The sequence below is a fragment of the Mesocricetus auratus genome, unplaced genomic scaffold (assembly GCF_017639785.1).
Source record: "Mesocricetus auratus isolate SY011 unplaced genomic scaffold, BCM_Maur_2.0 Super-Scaffold_100003, whole genome shotgun sequence".
Lineage (NCBI taxonomy): Eukaryota > Metazoa > Chordata > Mammalia > Rodentia > Cricetidae > Mesocricetus > Mesocricetus auratus.
Window position 1 is genome coordinate 73,940,862 of NW_024429188.1, and position 17,724 is coordinate 73,958,585.

General features: G+C 39.4%; 1 protein-coding gene and 1 pseudogene across 1 annotated transcript in view; one reads left to right on the top strand and one right to left on the bottom strand.

Annotated features, from left to right (window-relative positions):
- The window catches only part of Fam199x (family with sequence similarity 199, X-linked), a 30,073-nt gene that overhangs the window by 4,960 nt on the left and 7,389 nt on the right, over positions 1-17,724 (top strand). The window contains exons 2-5 of the mRNA XM_005076710.4: positions 9,685-9,904; positions 14,080-14,229; positions 14,726-14,887; positions 16,481-16,747. Coding sequence (XP_005076767.1) covers positions 9,685-9,904; positions 14,080-14,229; positions 14,726-14,887; positions 16,481-16,747 — 799 coding nt within the window. The remainder of the gene's footprint in view (positions 1-9,684; positions 9,905-14,079; positions 14,230-14,725; positions 14,888-16,480; positions 16,748-17,724) is intronic.
- LOC106021639 lies at positions 1,092-1,963 on the bottom strand (annotated as a pseudogene).

Here is a 17,724-nt window from a genome sequence, read left to right on the forward strand (position 1 = left end):
TGAGATTTTATAGCCACATATTTAGCACCACTGAGTACAAAAATCTCACTATCTGTTTTCTATCTTCTTTTCCTATTTTCACTGTAGAGGATAATGATAGTTAAGGAATGCACTCTAACGTGGACTGCATCCCCGTCTCCAGTTTTGTGTCTTTTAAACCACCTGCAGTTTTCCCATGTAGGCATGGACCTGAAGGTGCATTGGGCTTGTGTGGCAAGTACTTTATCCCATCTTGATAGCCTCATGGGTTTTTTCGTGTTTTTTTTTAAGGAGTGAAAGTTCTTTTATTCCTGCAGCTTACCTCCCAAGCCTTTGTTATGTGCACACATCAATACTCTGCCCTAGGTGTCTTTTCAAAATATCATGTATGGGATAAAATTCATCTGCCACTTCTTCGAATTAGGTTGTAACTAGTCACCATGGAACCTCTGGCTTAGGCTCTCCAATGACTAGTTTCATGACTGTATGTTCAGTAAAATGGATAGCTGGGATTTATTTTAACTAGTATCCTTTCTGTTGGACATTTAGGGTGATCAAATATTACTTTGCTGTTATAGCTAATGCTAAATCAAACATCCTTCCATATATAAATATAACAAAATGTAAATTATAAACAGAATATACACATATACTTGCACACATACAGAAATACCCATATACTTGAGTCCCTAAAAACAACATGGTCCAACGTAACATCCTTTTCTTTTTAAGGTTTGTTTTCAGCGTATGTGTGTTGTACTTTATGTATGTACACTACGTGTGTGCTGGTACAATGGAGGTCAGAAAAGGGCAGGACCCTTTGGGACTGGTGATTGTAAGCCAGCACGTATGTGCTGAAAATTGGACCTCAAGCCTCTGTACTAGCAGCCAGTATTCTTAGTATTCTTAGCTGTTTATTCAGTTTCACCTTTTCTTTTTTGAGACATGGTTTCTCTGTGTTGCCCTGGCTATCCTGGGAACTTGCTCTGTGTACTTCATCTCCCGAGTGCTGGGACTAAAAGCCTGTGCCACCACAACCTCGACTCCACCTTTTTCTTTGTGACAAATTTCTGATAAAATTTCTTGGCCAAAGAATGGCATCAGTCTCAAGCCTACTGAGTGGATTTAGCTTCAGGCAGTTCTCGAGTACTTTGGTGGCTCTTGGGACACTGGGACTTGCTGAACCTGAGGACTGATAGGAGTTCTTGGCCTGCTTGCCTGCAAAGTGCTGTGGTCCATTGAAGACCTTTTGTCTTCAGTATTTTAAAATTTCTTCTGGGGCCGGGCGTTGGTGGCGCACGCCTTTAATCCCAGCACTCGGGAGGTAGAGGCAGGCGGATCTCTGTGAGTTCGAGGTCAGCCTGGTCTACAGAGCGAGTTCCAGGACAGCTTCCAAAGCCACAGAGAAACCCTGTCTCAAAAAACCAAAAAGCATTTTTTTCTTCTGGATTGTTTTCTTTTATGGTAACTAAGTAGAACAGCCCTCTTAGGGAAAGAAGTTCTGAAGTCAGAGGGAAGAATCTGTCCATGACTTCCCTACCATTTCTGCCACCAGCCCAAACTACTTCTATTCCATGACTTCCTGCCTCTTCAGGAGGAGTCACTCCATGGGGGAGGGGGTGTTAAACACCAGCAAATCAACTTTCCCCTTCAATCTGGCCTGCGAGCCTTGGACCAGATCTGTAATTACTGACTGAAAGTGGACTGTGTTACAGCACGCTGTCTCCAGGGTACAGGCAGCTGCCTGGGGGTTGTTGTGCCCCTTTACGAGGCCTGAGGACCTATGATGGAGACCAGAAATGCAGACACCACACCAGACCCTGCTCCTACTTCAAGGCATATTTCTACTCCAGGTAGCTCGGCTGCCTCCTTGAGCGCATCTGTCCAGTAGCAGGAACGTGTCCTCTGAAGGCTCCTACACGTCACTGAAGGCTCTGCAACCCACATGCCCATACAGCAGCATGGGAAGGCTCAGCGCCGCCATTTTTCTCTTCCAGTTGTTGTTTTTTAAATACACAATTTTATTATATAGTTCCCAACTCACTATGAACACCAAGCTGGCCTAGGACTTGTGTTGTTCCTCCTATCTCTACTTCCTGAATGCTAGGGTTACAAAATTCTTCCTCATATTCCATCCCAACTGCAAGCATTTCGGGATGGTCAGGATCGGGCAGGTATACTGGCACTCGGAAGTCACAGAATACTGAGTGTTACACAGCTCAAGTGGAAAGGTATCCTGGAGCTCGGGAGCCAAGGACCACCACAGGCTTAGCTGCTTACAGCCCAGCCTCAGGGAAAGGCTTCCCCAGTGTATGGGCTCTGCTCCGGCAGGACAGGGTCTTCAGGCTGGGAATGTTCGCCCAGTGTAGCAGTTTTGCTCAGGCAGGAGGTTTCTCAGGCGAAGTTGCTACAGTTCAGCTCTGCTCCTGGAGAGCAGAGAGCAGGGAGCGGAGTGTAACAACTCCGCTCTGCCAAGGGAAGGTTTCCCCGGCCAAAGTGTTACAGCCCTGCTCGTTCTGCTCTGCTCTGCCTTATCTCTGCTCCGCTGCCTCTGCAAAAGAAGTTCTTTACCCGAAGCTCAAGCTCATTGAAGGGGTGTATTGGAGGGAAGAATCCAGGAGAGTGGCAGAGAACAGCCTGGTAGCATGAGCAGACACAAGCTGAACAGACACAGGGTTTATATAGGGCTTCCAGGGTGGGGGTTGGTCAGATTTTAGTGCTGAGCTCAGATTGGCTAGAGTTCTGCTCAGGGATTGGTTAGTTTCCTGCACAGGGTTAGAGTCCAATTTGGCTCTGGTTTCAGGGCCAAAGTGTGTTTCTTTCTCTGGTCCTTTTTAGCCTTTTGGCTCCAATTTTAGGGGCAGGGTGTATTTCTTTCACTGGCTCTGATTCCAGGGACAAAGTGTGTTTCTTTGGCACTGGTTTCAGGATCAGGGTGCATTTCTTTGGTTGTGGTTGCAGGGACAAAGTGTGTTTCTTTGACTCTGCTCAGGGTGTGTTTCTTTGGCTCTGCTCAGGGTGTGTTTCTTTGGCTCTGTTCAGGGTGTGTTTCTTTGACTGGCCCCTTTTCCCTACACTGACTGCAGTTTCCCCTCCGTCTTCTTCCCAGTTTCTTCCCTCTCTCCCATATTTACCTCCATCCTTCCTCCCCTCAGAAAAGAGCTTAAATTTTAAAATTTTTTCTAATTTTATTTTATTTTTTTAATATTTATTTATTATTTATACAGTAGTCTGTCTGCATGTATGCCTCCAGGCCAGAAAAGGGCACCAGATCTCATTACAGATGGTTGTGAGCCATAATGTGGTTGCTGGGACTTGAACTCAGGTCTTCTGGAAGAGCAGCCAGTGCTCTTAACTTCTGAGCCATCTCTCCAGCCCCCCTAATTTTATTTTATTTTTTTAAGATTTATTCATTTATTACATATACAGTGTTCTGTCTATATGCCAGAAGAGGACACCAGATTGAATTGTAGATGGTTGTGAGCCACCATGTGGTTGCTGGGAATTGAACTCAGGACCATCTGGAAGAACAGCCAGTGCTCTTAAACTCTGAGCCATCTCTCCAGCCCCCTAATTTTATTTTTAACATAGTATTTTTGCACTATAGTCCAAACTGATCTGGAATACACTGTATAGCCTAGGGTCTTCTTGAATTTGTTTTATGTAGCCCAGGCTGGGCTCAAACTAATACAGTACTTTTTCCCACTGTGGCTTGCTGAGTACTGGAATCACAGGTACAAGTAAAAGCAATCAGTTTAATTTTAGCATTTAAATGACTGCTTATCAAAATAGCCAAGTCTTTAGTCCATATGTACTCTATCTAGTACAGCCTTGGGAAGAAATGGTATTGGCTTTTCTCTTAAAACAAAACAAAAAAAAAACCAAAACTAAAATTTGAACAGCAAGCTTAATTTTAAAAAGTCAAACATCATAAATTTTGTGACTTTTGTCAACATTTTTTTCTCTTAAAGGTTTGTAAAATGTCTCCTTTGAGAGTAATATTAAGTTTGAATTTTGGTGTTTGGCAGCCTGAGTGGACTAAAATGTAAGGACTGGGGCTGAAGAGATGGCTCAGTAGTTAAGAGCACTGACTGCTCTCCCACAGGACCAGCATTTCATCCCCAGAACCCGCATGGCAGCTCACAACTGTCTGTAACTCAGTTTCCAAGGGATCCAACACCCTCTTCTGACCGTCATGGGCACCAGGCATGCACATGGAACACACACGTACATGCCGGGAAACACACATACACATAAAAAGGAGTAATTGAAAAGTATAAAGTCTCATAAATTTGATAGATTTTGGGCTGAACACACACTGGGCATTCATTGAGAGTTCAAAAATATTGAAACAGTCTAAAATTACAAGAATCTTACTTAATTTTTTATTGCAAAAACTCATAGAAAATTGATGACACATGCCTCTTTTCTTATAGAGAACATAGTCAACACTTTGTTTCTTTTTGTGTTTTTTTCTTTGTACAAATACAGATTGAGGAATGCTTATCTGAAATACTTGTAATCTGATGTGTTTCTGAGAGGGGTGTGTGTGTGTGTGTCCCACTATTCACATACAGAATGAGATATGTTAGAGATGTGACCAAAGTCTAAATACTAAATTTATGTTTCACATATCTACTGCTGACATAGTTTGAAGCAAATTTTATATAATATTTTTACTACACCTTTATTTTGACTATAGTACATCATGTGAGGTGGGGAGGTGGAATTTTCTACTCATGGTAAAAAGCTTGCCTGAAAAAAGCAAAAAGTTTTGGGTTTCAGGGAAACTATAAATTCTACATTTTTAGAATAGGGATGTTCAACCTATTTAAGTAATAAGACAGGATTAGGAGCCTCTCTCTCCATATACATACTTATCTGTCTATTTATCTATCTATCTATCTACATGGTTCACAAATTAAATTATATGCCATATAATATATATATATATAATTTAATTTGTGAACCATTTATTGTAATTATGTTGTATACTTTTCTGTTTTTTTCTCCTGTGTATGTGTGTGTGTTTATGTGTGTTCATGTATGTGAATACGTGTCTTCATGTTGACAGTTGTTTTTGTCTCCATGTTGTTCATTCAAGTAGGATCTCTCAACTGAAGCCAGGGGTTACCCATTCAGTGAATTTGTCTTAACCAGTTTGTCCTGGGGATTCCCTGTCTCAGTCTGCAGAATGCTAGAATTACAGGTGGACAATAATCCCTACCATAAATATTCTCATGGGTTCTGAGATTCTAATTCTGGTCTTTGGGCTTTTGTTGCAAGTACTTTGACTCTGTTATCTCCCCAGCCCAGTACTCTAGTTTTCAATAGATAGTTTGAAAATACCAGTTTTGACATATATCAGTTATTCTGCATGTTTTGGGGGGCATTTATTTTATATTTTTAAAATAATACTATTTTATTTGCCAGGCACTAGTGGCACACACCTTTAATCTAAGCACTGGGGAGGCAGAGGCAGGTGGATTTCTGAGTTTGAGGCCAGCCTGGTCTATGGAGTGTTCCAGGACAGCCAGAGCTACACAGAGAAACCCTGTACAGCCAATAAAATAATATTATTTGTACATATTTACAGTGCATCTTTTGTTTTCTAAGTTTCTATTTGGGGGAGGGAGTAGAAGAGGAATTATAGACCTCTTGTTTATATAGTACCAGCTGCCGGAAATGGATAAGTTTTACTTACTTTGTGTGATCTGCCTTGCCTAAATATAAGAAGAGTTATATTTGCAAATTAAACTAGCTATACATATGTAGAATTTAAAAATCTTTGTTTTAGCTGTGAATCCTTTTCACTTGCTACTGATAAAAAAAATCATCGATGTCTGAGAGAATCCAGATTCCAGAGTCTTGCTATAAATCTGCAAGTCTGAAAACCTGAGGACCATAGAAAGAGTACAAAAGCAAGTAGCAGCCTGACTCTTGTCAGTGATTGACTTATTAGATTGTTAAGTGTGACAGGCTTCTTGTGAAGAATGTCATTATTGCTCAGGGAGGCAAACCTGTTTGCACAGGATTTTTGTAAGCTGAAAGGCAATTCTAATAAAAAACAACTAGTAGCAGCTTCCCCCACCACTGCAGATAGTGTTTGGCACCTACATGTCGCTAACAATTGTTGAAGAGGTGAGTGAGCAAAGGTAGGGAGTGGTATGCAGTCACATGGGATTTGAGGACAATGAAAAATAGTTTGCTCACTATATTGCTTCACCTGGGACAGAATTTCTGATAGCTATTTAGAGCTTTCATTGTGAGACCTGATAATTTGGTTTATTCTGTTGGGTTGTTTATTACTATTAGTGCGTATGTGTATACTTGCTCATCTATGTGTATATGTGTTCATTCGTACAAGGGTTGATGTTAGGTGTCATAATCTCTCTCCAGCTTATATTTTCGATGATACCTTAATATTGTTTTTCTTTTATGTGAGTGTCTTGTCTACATGCATGTCTGTGCATGAGGATATTATCTACCTAGTAACCGTAAGATAAAACTAAGTAAGATTAGAAAATGCTTTACAGGCCCAGCGTTGGTGGCGCACACCTTTAATCCCAGAGATTGGGAAGCAGAGGCAGGTGGATCTCTGTGAGTTCAAGGCCAGCCTGGTCTACAAGAGCTAGTTCCAGGACAGGCTCCAAAGCTACAGAGAAACCCTGTCTCAACCAAAGGGAAAAAACAAACAAAAAGAGATAAAATGCTTTAGGGTCCAGGGAAATGACTCAATCAGTAAAAACTTGCTGAGTTCAATCCTCAGAACTCAAAACTTGGTGCAGCATCTTGTACTTGTAACCTAATATTGGAGACGGGGACATGGGCATGTCCCTGAGGCTTACTGGCCAGCCAGCCTAGCCTACTTGGTGAGTTCCAACCAGTGAGACTCTGTCTCAAAAAAAAAACACAGTCCCTGAAAACTGACACAAGGTTGTCTTCTGTTCTAAACACACACATGTACATATATATGTAAATTCCTCCCATATATACATATATATATACACAAAATAGCAAAAATGAAAGTGTTCTAGATTTCTTAGATGAATTTTGTATTTATGAAAGTTTATTGACATCTGCTCTTTTATTTATTGAACTAAATTACATGAGTGTTTGCATATCAGTATTTTATAATATTTTACCTTCACCTGGGAGGAAAATATACCATCCAATTTTTATTGCCTAAATTTTGCAAGTCATACAGAACAGATGAGGAATTTTTCAAAATTATATAATTGAAGAAAAGCTGGATTTAATGAAGGATATGGAACAACCTAATAATAGACTTTCTTCAGGAAGTCACTATTCCAGGAGCTTATTTGTATTGAAAACACTGGTTATTATTTTAAGGATTAACTTCCAATGTTCCTGTCAAGGCAACTTTCATTTATGTCTGATCTTAATGAACAATAACACTCGTGGAAATTTACAAAAGAAAAAGGTCTATATATTGCAAGATACATAACACATACTAGTTGTAGGCATTTTGGACAGATTGGGTAGGACAGGTACTCTGGCACTTGGGGGTCACAGTCCACAGCTCAGGTGGAAAGGTATCCTGGAACTCGGGAGCCAAGGACCACCACAGGTTGTAGTAAGTTTAGCAGCTTACAGCCCTGTCTCAGGGAAAGGCTTCCACAGTGTATAGGCTCTGCTCCAGCAGGAGAGGGGCTTCCAGCTGGGGATGTTTGCCCAGTGTAGCAGTTTTGCTTTGGCAGGAGAAGGTTTCCAGGGCGAAGTTGTTACAGTTCAGCTCTGCTCCCAGGAGTGGAGAGCTGCTCTGCCAGGGGAAGGTTTCCCTGGCTCTGCTCGCTCTGCTCTGACCCTCTGCCCAGGGTCGTCTCTGCTCCGCTGCAAAAGAAGGTCTTCACCCAAAGCTCGTTGAAGGGGTTTATTGGGAGGGAAGAATCCAGGAGAGTGGCTGCCCCCTGACAGAGTGGCAGAGGATGGCCTGGCAGCACAAACAGACACAAGCTGAACAGACACAGGGTTTATATAGGGCTTCCAGGGTGGGGATTGGTCAGATTTCAATCTCCTGCTCTTACACAGGGTTAGGATCAGATTTGGCTCTGGTTTCAGGGCTAAAGTGGGTTTCTTTCTCTGGTCCTTTGTAGCCTTTTGGCTCTAGTTTTAGGGCCAGGGTGTATTTCTTTCACTGACTCAGATTCCAGGGACAAAGTGTGTTTCTTTGGCACTGGTTTCAGGGTCAGTGCATTTCTTTGGTCTGGTTGCAGGGACAAAGTGTGTTTCTTTGGCTCTGCTCAGGGTGTGTTTCTTTGGCTGGCCCTTTTTCCCTACACTAGTGACAAAATGTTATATCCTTGAATGTCTGAAATACTCATAAAAGCAGTAATAAAACACTGACACAAATAACAGAAATAATTGATATATTTTTTCTTTGTTTTTGTGAAGCAGGGTCTCAGTATGTAGTCCTGCCTGGCCTGGAACTTGATATGTAGACCAGGCTAGACTTGAACCTGAGTGCTGGGATTAAATAAAGGCATGCCCCACCACAACTTGCCAGACATACATTTTTAAAGAAATTGAACAAAAGCTGTTTTATATATTTTAAAAATGTATTCATTCATTATTGTATGTGTATACATGTATTCTGTGTGTGTGTGTTGTGTGTTGTGTGTGTGTGTGTTACAGACACAGACACCATCGAGCACACAGGACACCTTTGTGGACTTAGTTCTCTGCTTCTACCTTTATATGGGCTCCAAGGATGGAACTTGGGTCATTAGGCTTCCTTTACCCTCTGAACTGTCTTACCTATACCAGAAATCTTTTTGCTTAAATGTGCCATGACCGTTAGAATTGTACATATTCTTTGATTCAGTAGTTACCTTTCAGGTAGCCTATCCTAGGAGAACTTTTCTTTGGTCAAATAAATATAAATTTAAAAAGCTAATTTCAGTTGGATCGATGTTACAGGACTGTAATCCCAGCTATTGGGAAAGCTGAGGCAGAGAGATTGCAAGCTCAAGACCTTTCTGGGCTGTAGACTGAGTTCTTTTCCAGTCTGTGCAACTTAGTGAACTCCATCCTTAAAATAAAAATATCAAAAGGCAACCAGGGATATAACTCAGTTATCGAATGTTTGTTGGCCTGTGTGAATCTCTAGGTTCAATTACTTATACTACTGCCACACAATACACACACACACACACACAAAGAGGAGAGGAGAAGAATCATTTAAGAGGGCAGTGTTAGTGCAAGCTTTTAATCCCAGCATTTGGAGGCAGAGGCAGGCGGATCTCTGTGAGTTGGAGACCAGCCTGGTCTACAAGAAGTAGTTCCAGGACAGGCTCCAAAGCCACAGAGAAACCCTGTCTCGTAAAACTTAAAAAAGAATCATTTAAGAGGACCTTGAGCTCTGACTGTCTACTTTGTGTTCTTTTTTATCTGGCCTGAAATGGCTCACATTTTTCTTTAATAGTAGTACTAACTGCCATGTATTTACTGGTTTTTTTATATGTGTTAAGTTTTCTGTATGGGTTGTCATATAATCCTTACAGTAACTGAGCCATCTTTCCAGCCCTTAGTATATTTCTTTATAGGGTAAAGGCTTTAAAAAAATAATTACAGTGCCCTCATACTGCAAAAGACATTTGTCACAAATATCATAAGTGAGTTTTGTTAGTGTCTTCAAATTGCGTGGGTTCTGGGATTCCTGATGTGATTCCTCTTGTTTTGAAGGTGGAACCTTACTTCTTGTGGAACAAGCGTGGCCAGCTCAGAATGTAGTGAGGAGCTGTTTTCATCAGTTTCTGTTGGAGATCAAGATGACTGCTATTCCCTGTTAGACGATCAGGACTTCACTTCTTTTGACCTCTTCCCTGAGGGAAGTGTCTGCAGCGATGTCTCCTCCTCTATCAGCACTTACTGGGATTGGTCAGATAGTGAATTTGAGTGGCAGGTAAGTTGTTTTTTTCCTCTTTTGTTCTTTTGGTTTTTCGAGACAGGGTTTGTCAGTGTAGCCTTGGCTGTCCAGGAACTTGCTCAGGTTTTACTATGGAAATGTATTTCTCCCTATGTCATAATTGATAGCATTTATGTGCTTAGAAGACACATGTCAGATTATGTTAACTATCAAATATGGTAAACCATTTTATCATAGGCATGTAGTTTTTGGTTCTCTTATCAGAAGTATACTGTAGTTTATCATTTGGTATTCTTTTTGTGTGTAGATGTTTTTCTATCCACAATAATTTTTTCTTCTTATGGCGTATGTAATATGTAAATGTCTTTGTGGCAAGTTGTTTAAAAATACTGCATGATAGTGAGTGTGATATATCAGAAAATATATGTTGCTTTAACGGAGCATCCATTTTATGATTGTAAAAACATGACATTAAAAAAGGTTACATATACTGCATGTTTTATTCAACAGATAATCTTGAATCCTTGCTACTTTAAAAGTCACCTGAATACGTAAGCTTGTATTTTTAAAAAGGGTTCAGTTATTATTTGAGTTAAAACTACTTTTATTGAACTATTAAATAAGACAGGGAGGTATAAATTAAAAGTCCCAAAAAGTCTTCTGGTTACCACTGTGAAGAGCTTTTACAGGTACGGGTGTATATTGATAAATGCATAGTATGTGTGTTCATATATAAATATTTCATTCAATATTTGTCTTTATGAGTTTTTTCAGATAATGGAGTATCTCATTCTTTTTCAGAGCTGTATCCATTATGTTTTCTAGTTGGCTTCAGTTTTGTTTATATATGTGAACTAAGGTTTTTTTATGTGTGTAAACATATATATGTGTATATGTTATATATACACCAAACTAAGAGGTTTTAAAGTGGAAAAATAATTCACCACCCCATTTTTGTTTTTATGTTATTTCAGCTTCTGTTGCATATAGGGATGCAAATATACTTCAGATAAAAGTTTAGTATTTTACCTTTAAAAATGATAGAATTCACCATTTAAGTAATTTAAAAACATATGCTTTTATGCTCTTTAATATACTCACAATGTTCTGTAGGCATCACTGCTAACTCCAGGGTATTTCTGTAACCACCACCACCACCCCCCAGACACACACAAAAGAAATATATATCTGTTATGCACAGAGATTCACTTTCTCTCTGCCTTTGTCATCTGGCAAATGCCAATCTATTCTATAGATTTGTCTCTAAAATGTCTATTATTTTTAGTGTGTGTGTACACACCCACGCACCACAACATGCACGTGGAGGTCAGAGGACAACTTAAGAATGGGGTCTTTCCTTCCATGTGTACATTCCAGAGATCAAACCTGGGTTATGAGGCTGCAGTGTAAGTTCCTTGATGCTCTAAGCTATCCTGCTGACCTTGAATTTGCCTTTCTTTTTTAATAAATGGACTTACACACTTGTATATGGCTGTTGTGTCAAGCTTCTTATCTATTTTGCTGTTTTTAAGGTTGAACCATATTGTAGCATGTAACAGTATTTTATTCCTTTCTGTGGCTGATTTCAATTTCTCCATCTTGGTCCAAATTGATGTTTATCTTTTTTATTCCAGCCATCATAGGGAGTGTGAAGGGGTGTCATATTGTGATTTTATTTTACATCTCTCTGATGACTAATGTTGAGCATCTTTTCATTACTTACATCATTTTTATACCTTCTTTAAAAAAATACCTTTTGAAATCCTTTGCCCATGTTTAATATTATCTGATTAATTTATAAACTCTTTTTTATGTTTTTTCTTACTAAATATACAATTTATGAAATTTCCCCATTTGTAGATTGTGTTTTCACTTGAAGTGCATTTCACTTTAATAATGCCCTTTGATAAAATGTATTTAGACAGAATCTTGCTACCTAGCAGAGGCTAGCCTTCATCACAGGAACCTCCTAACTCAGTGCTAATCTTTCAGGCTTCTACTATCATGTACAGCAAATGAATTTTAATTTAGATAAGGCCCTGTGCATGTATTTTTCTTTATTGTGCTTATGATGTTGTATTAATTGTTTTACACAAGATAAGGAAGATTACCTGTTCCTTCTTAGAGTTTTAGAGATTTAGTTCTTATATGTAGGCCTTTGATGTCCTTTGATTTTTTTTTTTTACATATGTTCTAAACCACACAAAATCACCTGGTATGATGCCATACCCCTATATTGGCACACTTGGGAGACTGAAGCAGGAGGAACAAGGCAGCCTGGTCTACATATTGAGAACTCCATGTAGCCTGACATAGTTTGAGATCCTCTCTCCTAAGAATCATCAGCCATCAAAGTTACACAAGATCTTACCTCTAGTGAGCAGTGGGACTACGTTTTGTGTTCTAGGCTGTTTTAACTTCTCCCTAAAAAAATGGCCAAACTACTATTCATTGCTTTTCTCTACCTGCTTATCATATAGTCTGACCCCAAACAGATAGTCTCCAAAGATTAAAAGAAAAATTTCCAAAATTTGAAAGGATAGGTATTTTTATATTTTTTAGGTTTATTTAGTTGATGTTTATTAGTGTTTTGTCTGCATGTAAGTCTGTGCCCCATGTACATGCCTGATGCCTGTGGAAATCAGAAGAAAGCATCAGATTTCCTGGAACTGGAGTTACAGATGGTTGTGAACCACCACGTGGGTGCCAGGAATCCAATCCAGGTCCTCTGCAAGAGCAGCAAGTACCTTTAATAACCAAGCCAAGCTGTCCCTCCAGCCCAAGTATAGGGTGTGTGTGTGTGTGTGTGTGTAATACTATCCTCATCTTTTGAGATACTGTCTCTAATTGACCTGAAGCTCATCAGTTAAGCTAGTCTGACTGGCCAGTGATCCCCAAGGATCTTCCTGTCTGTGTTGGTACATCCATCATGTGCTGCATTGTGCAATTGTATATGTATTGCATTACCTTCCTGAGTATAAAATTTTCATGAGATGAACATGAGTTCCACTCTGTTGAATCCCCTATACGTATCATAGTGCCATATATGTATTAGACTTTCAATACATATGAAAGCAATAATACTTTTTATTTCTAAAGTTCTGATCTTTTGGAAAATTTTAAGGCCTAGAAATCATCTAGAGTCAAATATAGTTGCAAACTCTAGAGACCCCAAAACCAATAAAAATTGATGTAGCTTTGTAATCATGAAAATAATTTAAGAATTGCTAAGAAAGCAAAACGTTTTACCTATTTTTTATTAGTATACTAAAATACTAAGTTAATTTTAGAGGATATTTATGTGCTAATCACATTGATATGACATGTTTTTGTTTCATGTTTATGTACATGTTCAAATATGCTAAATTATACACTGCTTAGTTTTCATTTATCAAGTATACATTAATAAAACTAACTCACTCTTTAGAGGCAATATATTGTTGATATTTATCTTGCTTAAATGGATTTGATTTGAGTTTTCTGTATTTTGGGTTTAGTTTTATTTCTCCTTTGTCTACACATTGTCTTCTATTTTCTTATTTTCTAATGCTTCTGTTCTTGAGTTTTTGCTTTATATCAACAGCATATTTTAAATTACTTTAGTTGTTCTTACGCTGTTACTATGCACTTGAGGAGAAGAATTCATGGCATCACGTGTCTTGAATAAAGCCAGTTAGTGGCAAATCACTCAGGGCTCCTGTGATAGCTCAGTACTGCTTACTCATGTGTTTTATGGGCTCTGATAATATTGTGGCTATAAGTGAAAAACTTTAGTGACTATTGAAACTTAAATTAGCATTTTAGTAACTCTTATTTATGGTTTGGAAAGTGCATTTTCATGAGGTATCTTCACAGGGTATTTTCTGACATCAGTCCTTTTGTATAAACTAGGTATGGTTCTATGTTAATCTACCTGGAAAATACTGATTGTATATTTACCCTTTGTCTTGTATTGAAGTAAATTTTATTTTTTGTTTTGGCCACATGATCTTCTATAACCTAGGGTGGCCTGAGACTGGCTATTTAGCCCTGGCTGTCCTTAGACTACTGATTGTCCCCTCTCTACTTCCTGAGTATGGGGATTACAGACATGTATAATCAACTGTGCCTGGCTGAAGTAACTTTTTAATTGATCTATAAAATGTGCTACCATATTTAAAATGTACCCTTCAGTTTTTGCTTTCCGTAACCCCTGTACTTCTTTTCTAAAGTTACCAGGCAGTGACATTGCCAGTGGAAGTGATGTACTTTCTGACGTCATACCCAGTATTCCAAGTTCACCTTGCCTGCTTCCTAAAAAGAAAAACAAGCACCGGAATCTAGATGAACTTGCTTGGAGTGCAATGACAAATGATGAGCAGGTAAATATGTTGACATTCTTAATTAAAAGTATATGTCGAAAGAAACATGTGGAGAGGAGGTGAAACCTTTAATTGCTACCTCTTTATAGCCACTGAATTATATAAATTGCCCAATAAGTCTGAAATTACTGGGTATTGGTGACACACACCTTTAATCCCAGCACTTTGGAGGCAGAGGCAGGTGGAGCTCTGTGAGTTCAAGGCCAGCCTGGTCTACAAGAATTAGTTCCAGGGACAACTAGGTCTATACAGAGAAACCCTTCCTCAGATAAGTCTGAAATTGAGTTTTAACTTTTTTCCAGGAAACAAATGAATTAACGATATCTTAGCAATGATCCTAAGAAACAATCAGCTTTTTTATTCAGACGGTGGTTAGTTCTTTATTGGAGCCTTGGACAAAATAATTCTTCTACTGTCTAAAACGTGCCATAATTCACATAGTAAAGGTCAGATAATAACATTGATATTGTTTGTTGTAATTTTTTTCTTCACATAGGTGGAATATATTGAGTATCTGAGCCGTAAAGTCAGTACTGAGATGGGCCTTCGGGAGCAACTTGATATTATTAAAATCATTGATCCTTCTGCACAGATCTCCCCTACTGACAGTGAGTTCATTATTGAACTTAACTGTCTCACAGATGAAAAACTGAAGCAGGTATGTAAAAAAAATAGATTGCTTATCTATTGAAGATGCCGTCGTCTTATAAAATGTAGGCATATGTAATCATATGCCAGAATCACTGCTGGGAGATGTCACATTTGAAAAAAATTGATGCTGAGCTAAGAGTCGTAGCTCAGTGGTGGAGTGTAACATGCACAGAGCCCTGAATTCAATCCTCAATACTGCAAAGAAAAAGAAAAAAAAGACAGTAATATTTGAGAGCATATGAGTTTTTTAAACTTTTTTTTTAAAAGATGTATTTATTGTGTACACAGTATTCTACCTGCATGTATGCCTGCAGGCCAGAAGAGGGCGCCCAAATCTCATTATAGATGGTTGTGAGCCACCATGTGGTTTCTAGAAATTGAACTCAGGACCCCTGGAAGAGCAGTCACTGTTCTTAACCCCTGAGTCATCTCTCCAGCTTGAGAGCATATGGTTTTAGGATGTTTTCTGTATTTCACATAGAAATACCTTTCTGGTCAGTGAAGATCTAGAACCTGCTTTGAGTTATATAGGTCTTAATTTATTTCACCGCTTCAAGGATATTTGGACTAAGGTACAGATTTGTGCTATCCCAGTTTACAGCAGATGAATTATCTCACTCAAAATACTAATTAAAACCTGAAGTAGTGGCACATGACTGTAATCCTACCATTTGGGATGAAGTGCATGTCTCAAAGCCAAAACAAAACCTGAAACCTCAAGTCCTACTTAACAGGAGTTGCACATGGGCAGGCGTCTGTACCAAGGGTTTGAGTATTCTTGTGGAATGACAACCTGTGCAGAGTGAAATTTAAGGACGGATCCCTTCCAAATAACATTTTTCTGTACCTTTTCTCTGATGCATGCTTTAATAGAAAGGTTTTTAATTCTCTACTTCTGGAGTCATGCATTTAGCATTTGTGAAAAAAAAATCTCTCATTTCTCACAACAGAGAATATTTTTCCACATTCCAGCTAGTTGCCTTAGTATGGTAAGTTGATGTGTTGCATTTAAAATCATACCCTGGTCCCCCTCACTAAAATTTGGGGGGAAATGCACACTAGTCAGAGATGGAACCTTTAATGTAAGTAACTCATCTTTAGTGGAACTCTTTTAAAATGTATAACCACATTTGTTTTATTTTGTTGTTTCTGTGTTCTTTTCTTAAAATTCAAATTCTGAAGGCCAATAGGATTTGATTTGCTAAGTAATTTTTGTATTTTTAAAATATAGGTCTATGTGTTTGCTAGAGTTTTGGTCCCCCTTCCTCTCATCTCCCCTTCCTTTCCTTGGTACTATTCCTCTCCTGCCCCTCTCTTGATTATTGTTTTGAAAACAGTTTCAATTTATAGTCCAGACTGGCCTAGAATGTAATGTTAAGCTCAAGCCTCAGTCTTCCAAGTGCTAGAATTAATGCACCTGTCTTGGTACTTATTTCCATGCCTAGCTATTTCTTACGACCTTCTCCTCCACCCCTTTTATCCACCCGAAGCACTTTGGGCATTTTTCAGGTTAAGCACACCATGATTTTTTTTTCTCCAGCGTCTTGAGGGCGGAATATCAAGGCGCGATACTTACCAGTGCTTGTCCATGTGTCCTAAGGTCAGAAACTATATCAAGGAGCATAGCCCTCGTCAGCGGCCTACAAGGGAGGCCTGGAAGAGAAGCAACTTTAGCTGTGCAAGCACCAGTGGAGTGAGCGGTGCCAGTGCCAGCGCCAGCAGCAGCAGCGCCAGCATGGTCAGTTCTGCAAGCAGCAGTGGGTCCAGTGTTGGAAACTCTGCTTCAAACTCCAGTGCCAACATGAGTCGAGCACACAGTGACAGCAACCTGTCTGCAAGTGCAGCAGAGCGGATTCGGGATTCAAAAGTAAAATGTCTAATCAGTAATACAAAACTTTACCTCTCAATATTAACATTAGTGCGCTTTCATTTCTCTCTCTTGCAAACTAAAAATTGCCCCACTCTCTGGATGCCTGTGGGCTTTGGTTTTGACTAAACAAGCAGAATGTTCTGCCTTTGAGGAAAGCACTCTGGGCCGCGTGCTTTCAAATACTCTTAACCCACAGCCATGGGGTTAAGAGCCACTTTTCAATATTCTCTGGCTCTTATGTTCATTTTCAGTAGGAAATACCAGAACTAAGAAAATAATAGTTGATTCTCAAGATTGCAGCTCACTACTGAGCGGACCTCACTATGTTGCTATTGTTGCTGTCCATTAGCTCCTAAAACTGTTGTGTATGCTTTTGGTATGAGTATGTGCATGGTGTGTGTTTTCATTGTTTTCTTGATGTTTTAACCTTAACTGGTCCTTGACTAATTAAAAAGTATAACAATGCTTTTCGTAATCCAGTTCTATTTCTCCATTGTTGAAACTTAGTGTTGGGCACTTGTGAAAGAATGGCTATGGGGTTCAGCATGGGCGTGTGAATGCTTCCCTGCAGCGGCACCGAGTAGAGCCAATTTAAAGATGCAAAGAGAATCTCTTTGACTCTCTGGAAACCCAGTTGTGGTGATCAGAAGATACACAGTGACTCCTTCCCCATTTTGTTTTGTTTTGTTTGTTTTGCTTTGGTTTTGTCAAAGTTGAAGAAACGGCCATCTTTGATGGATACCAAGGGATTTCCCTGGATATGTAGTCATTCTCTTGGTGCTAGTTTACCAGTGATGAGGGCGAAGTGTCCACTGGATTCCTATAGGCTTCTTTTGTTTTGTTTTTCGAGACATGGTTTCTCTGTATTGTTTTGGAGGGTGTCCTGGAACTCACTCTGTAGACCAGGCTGGCCTCGAACTCACAGAGATCCGCCTGCCTCTGCCTCCCGAGTGCTGGGTCCTATAGGCTTTTAA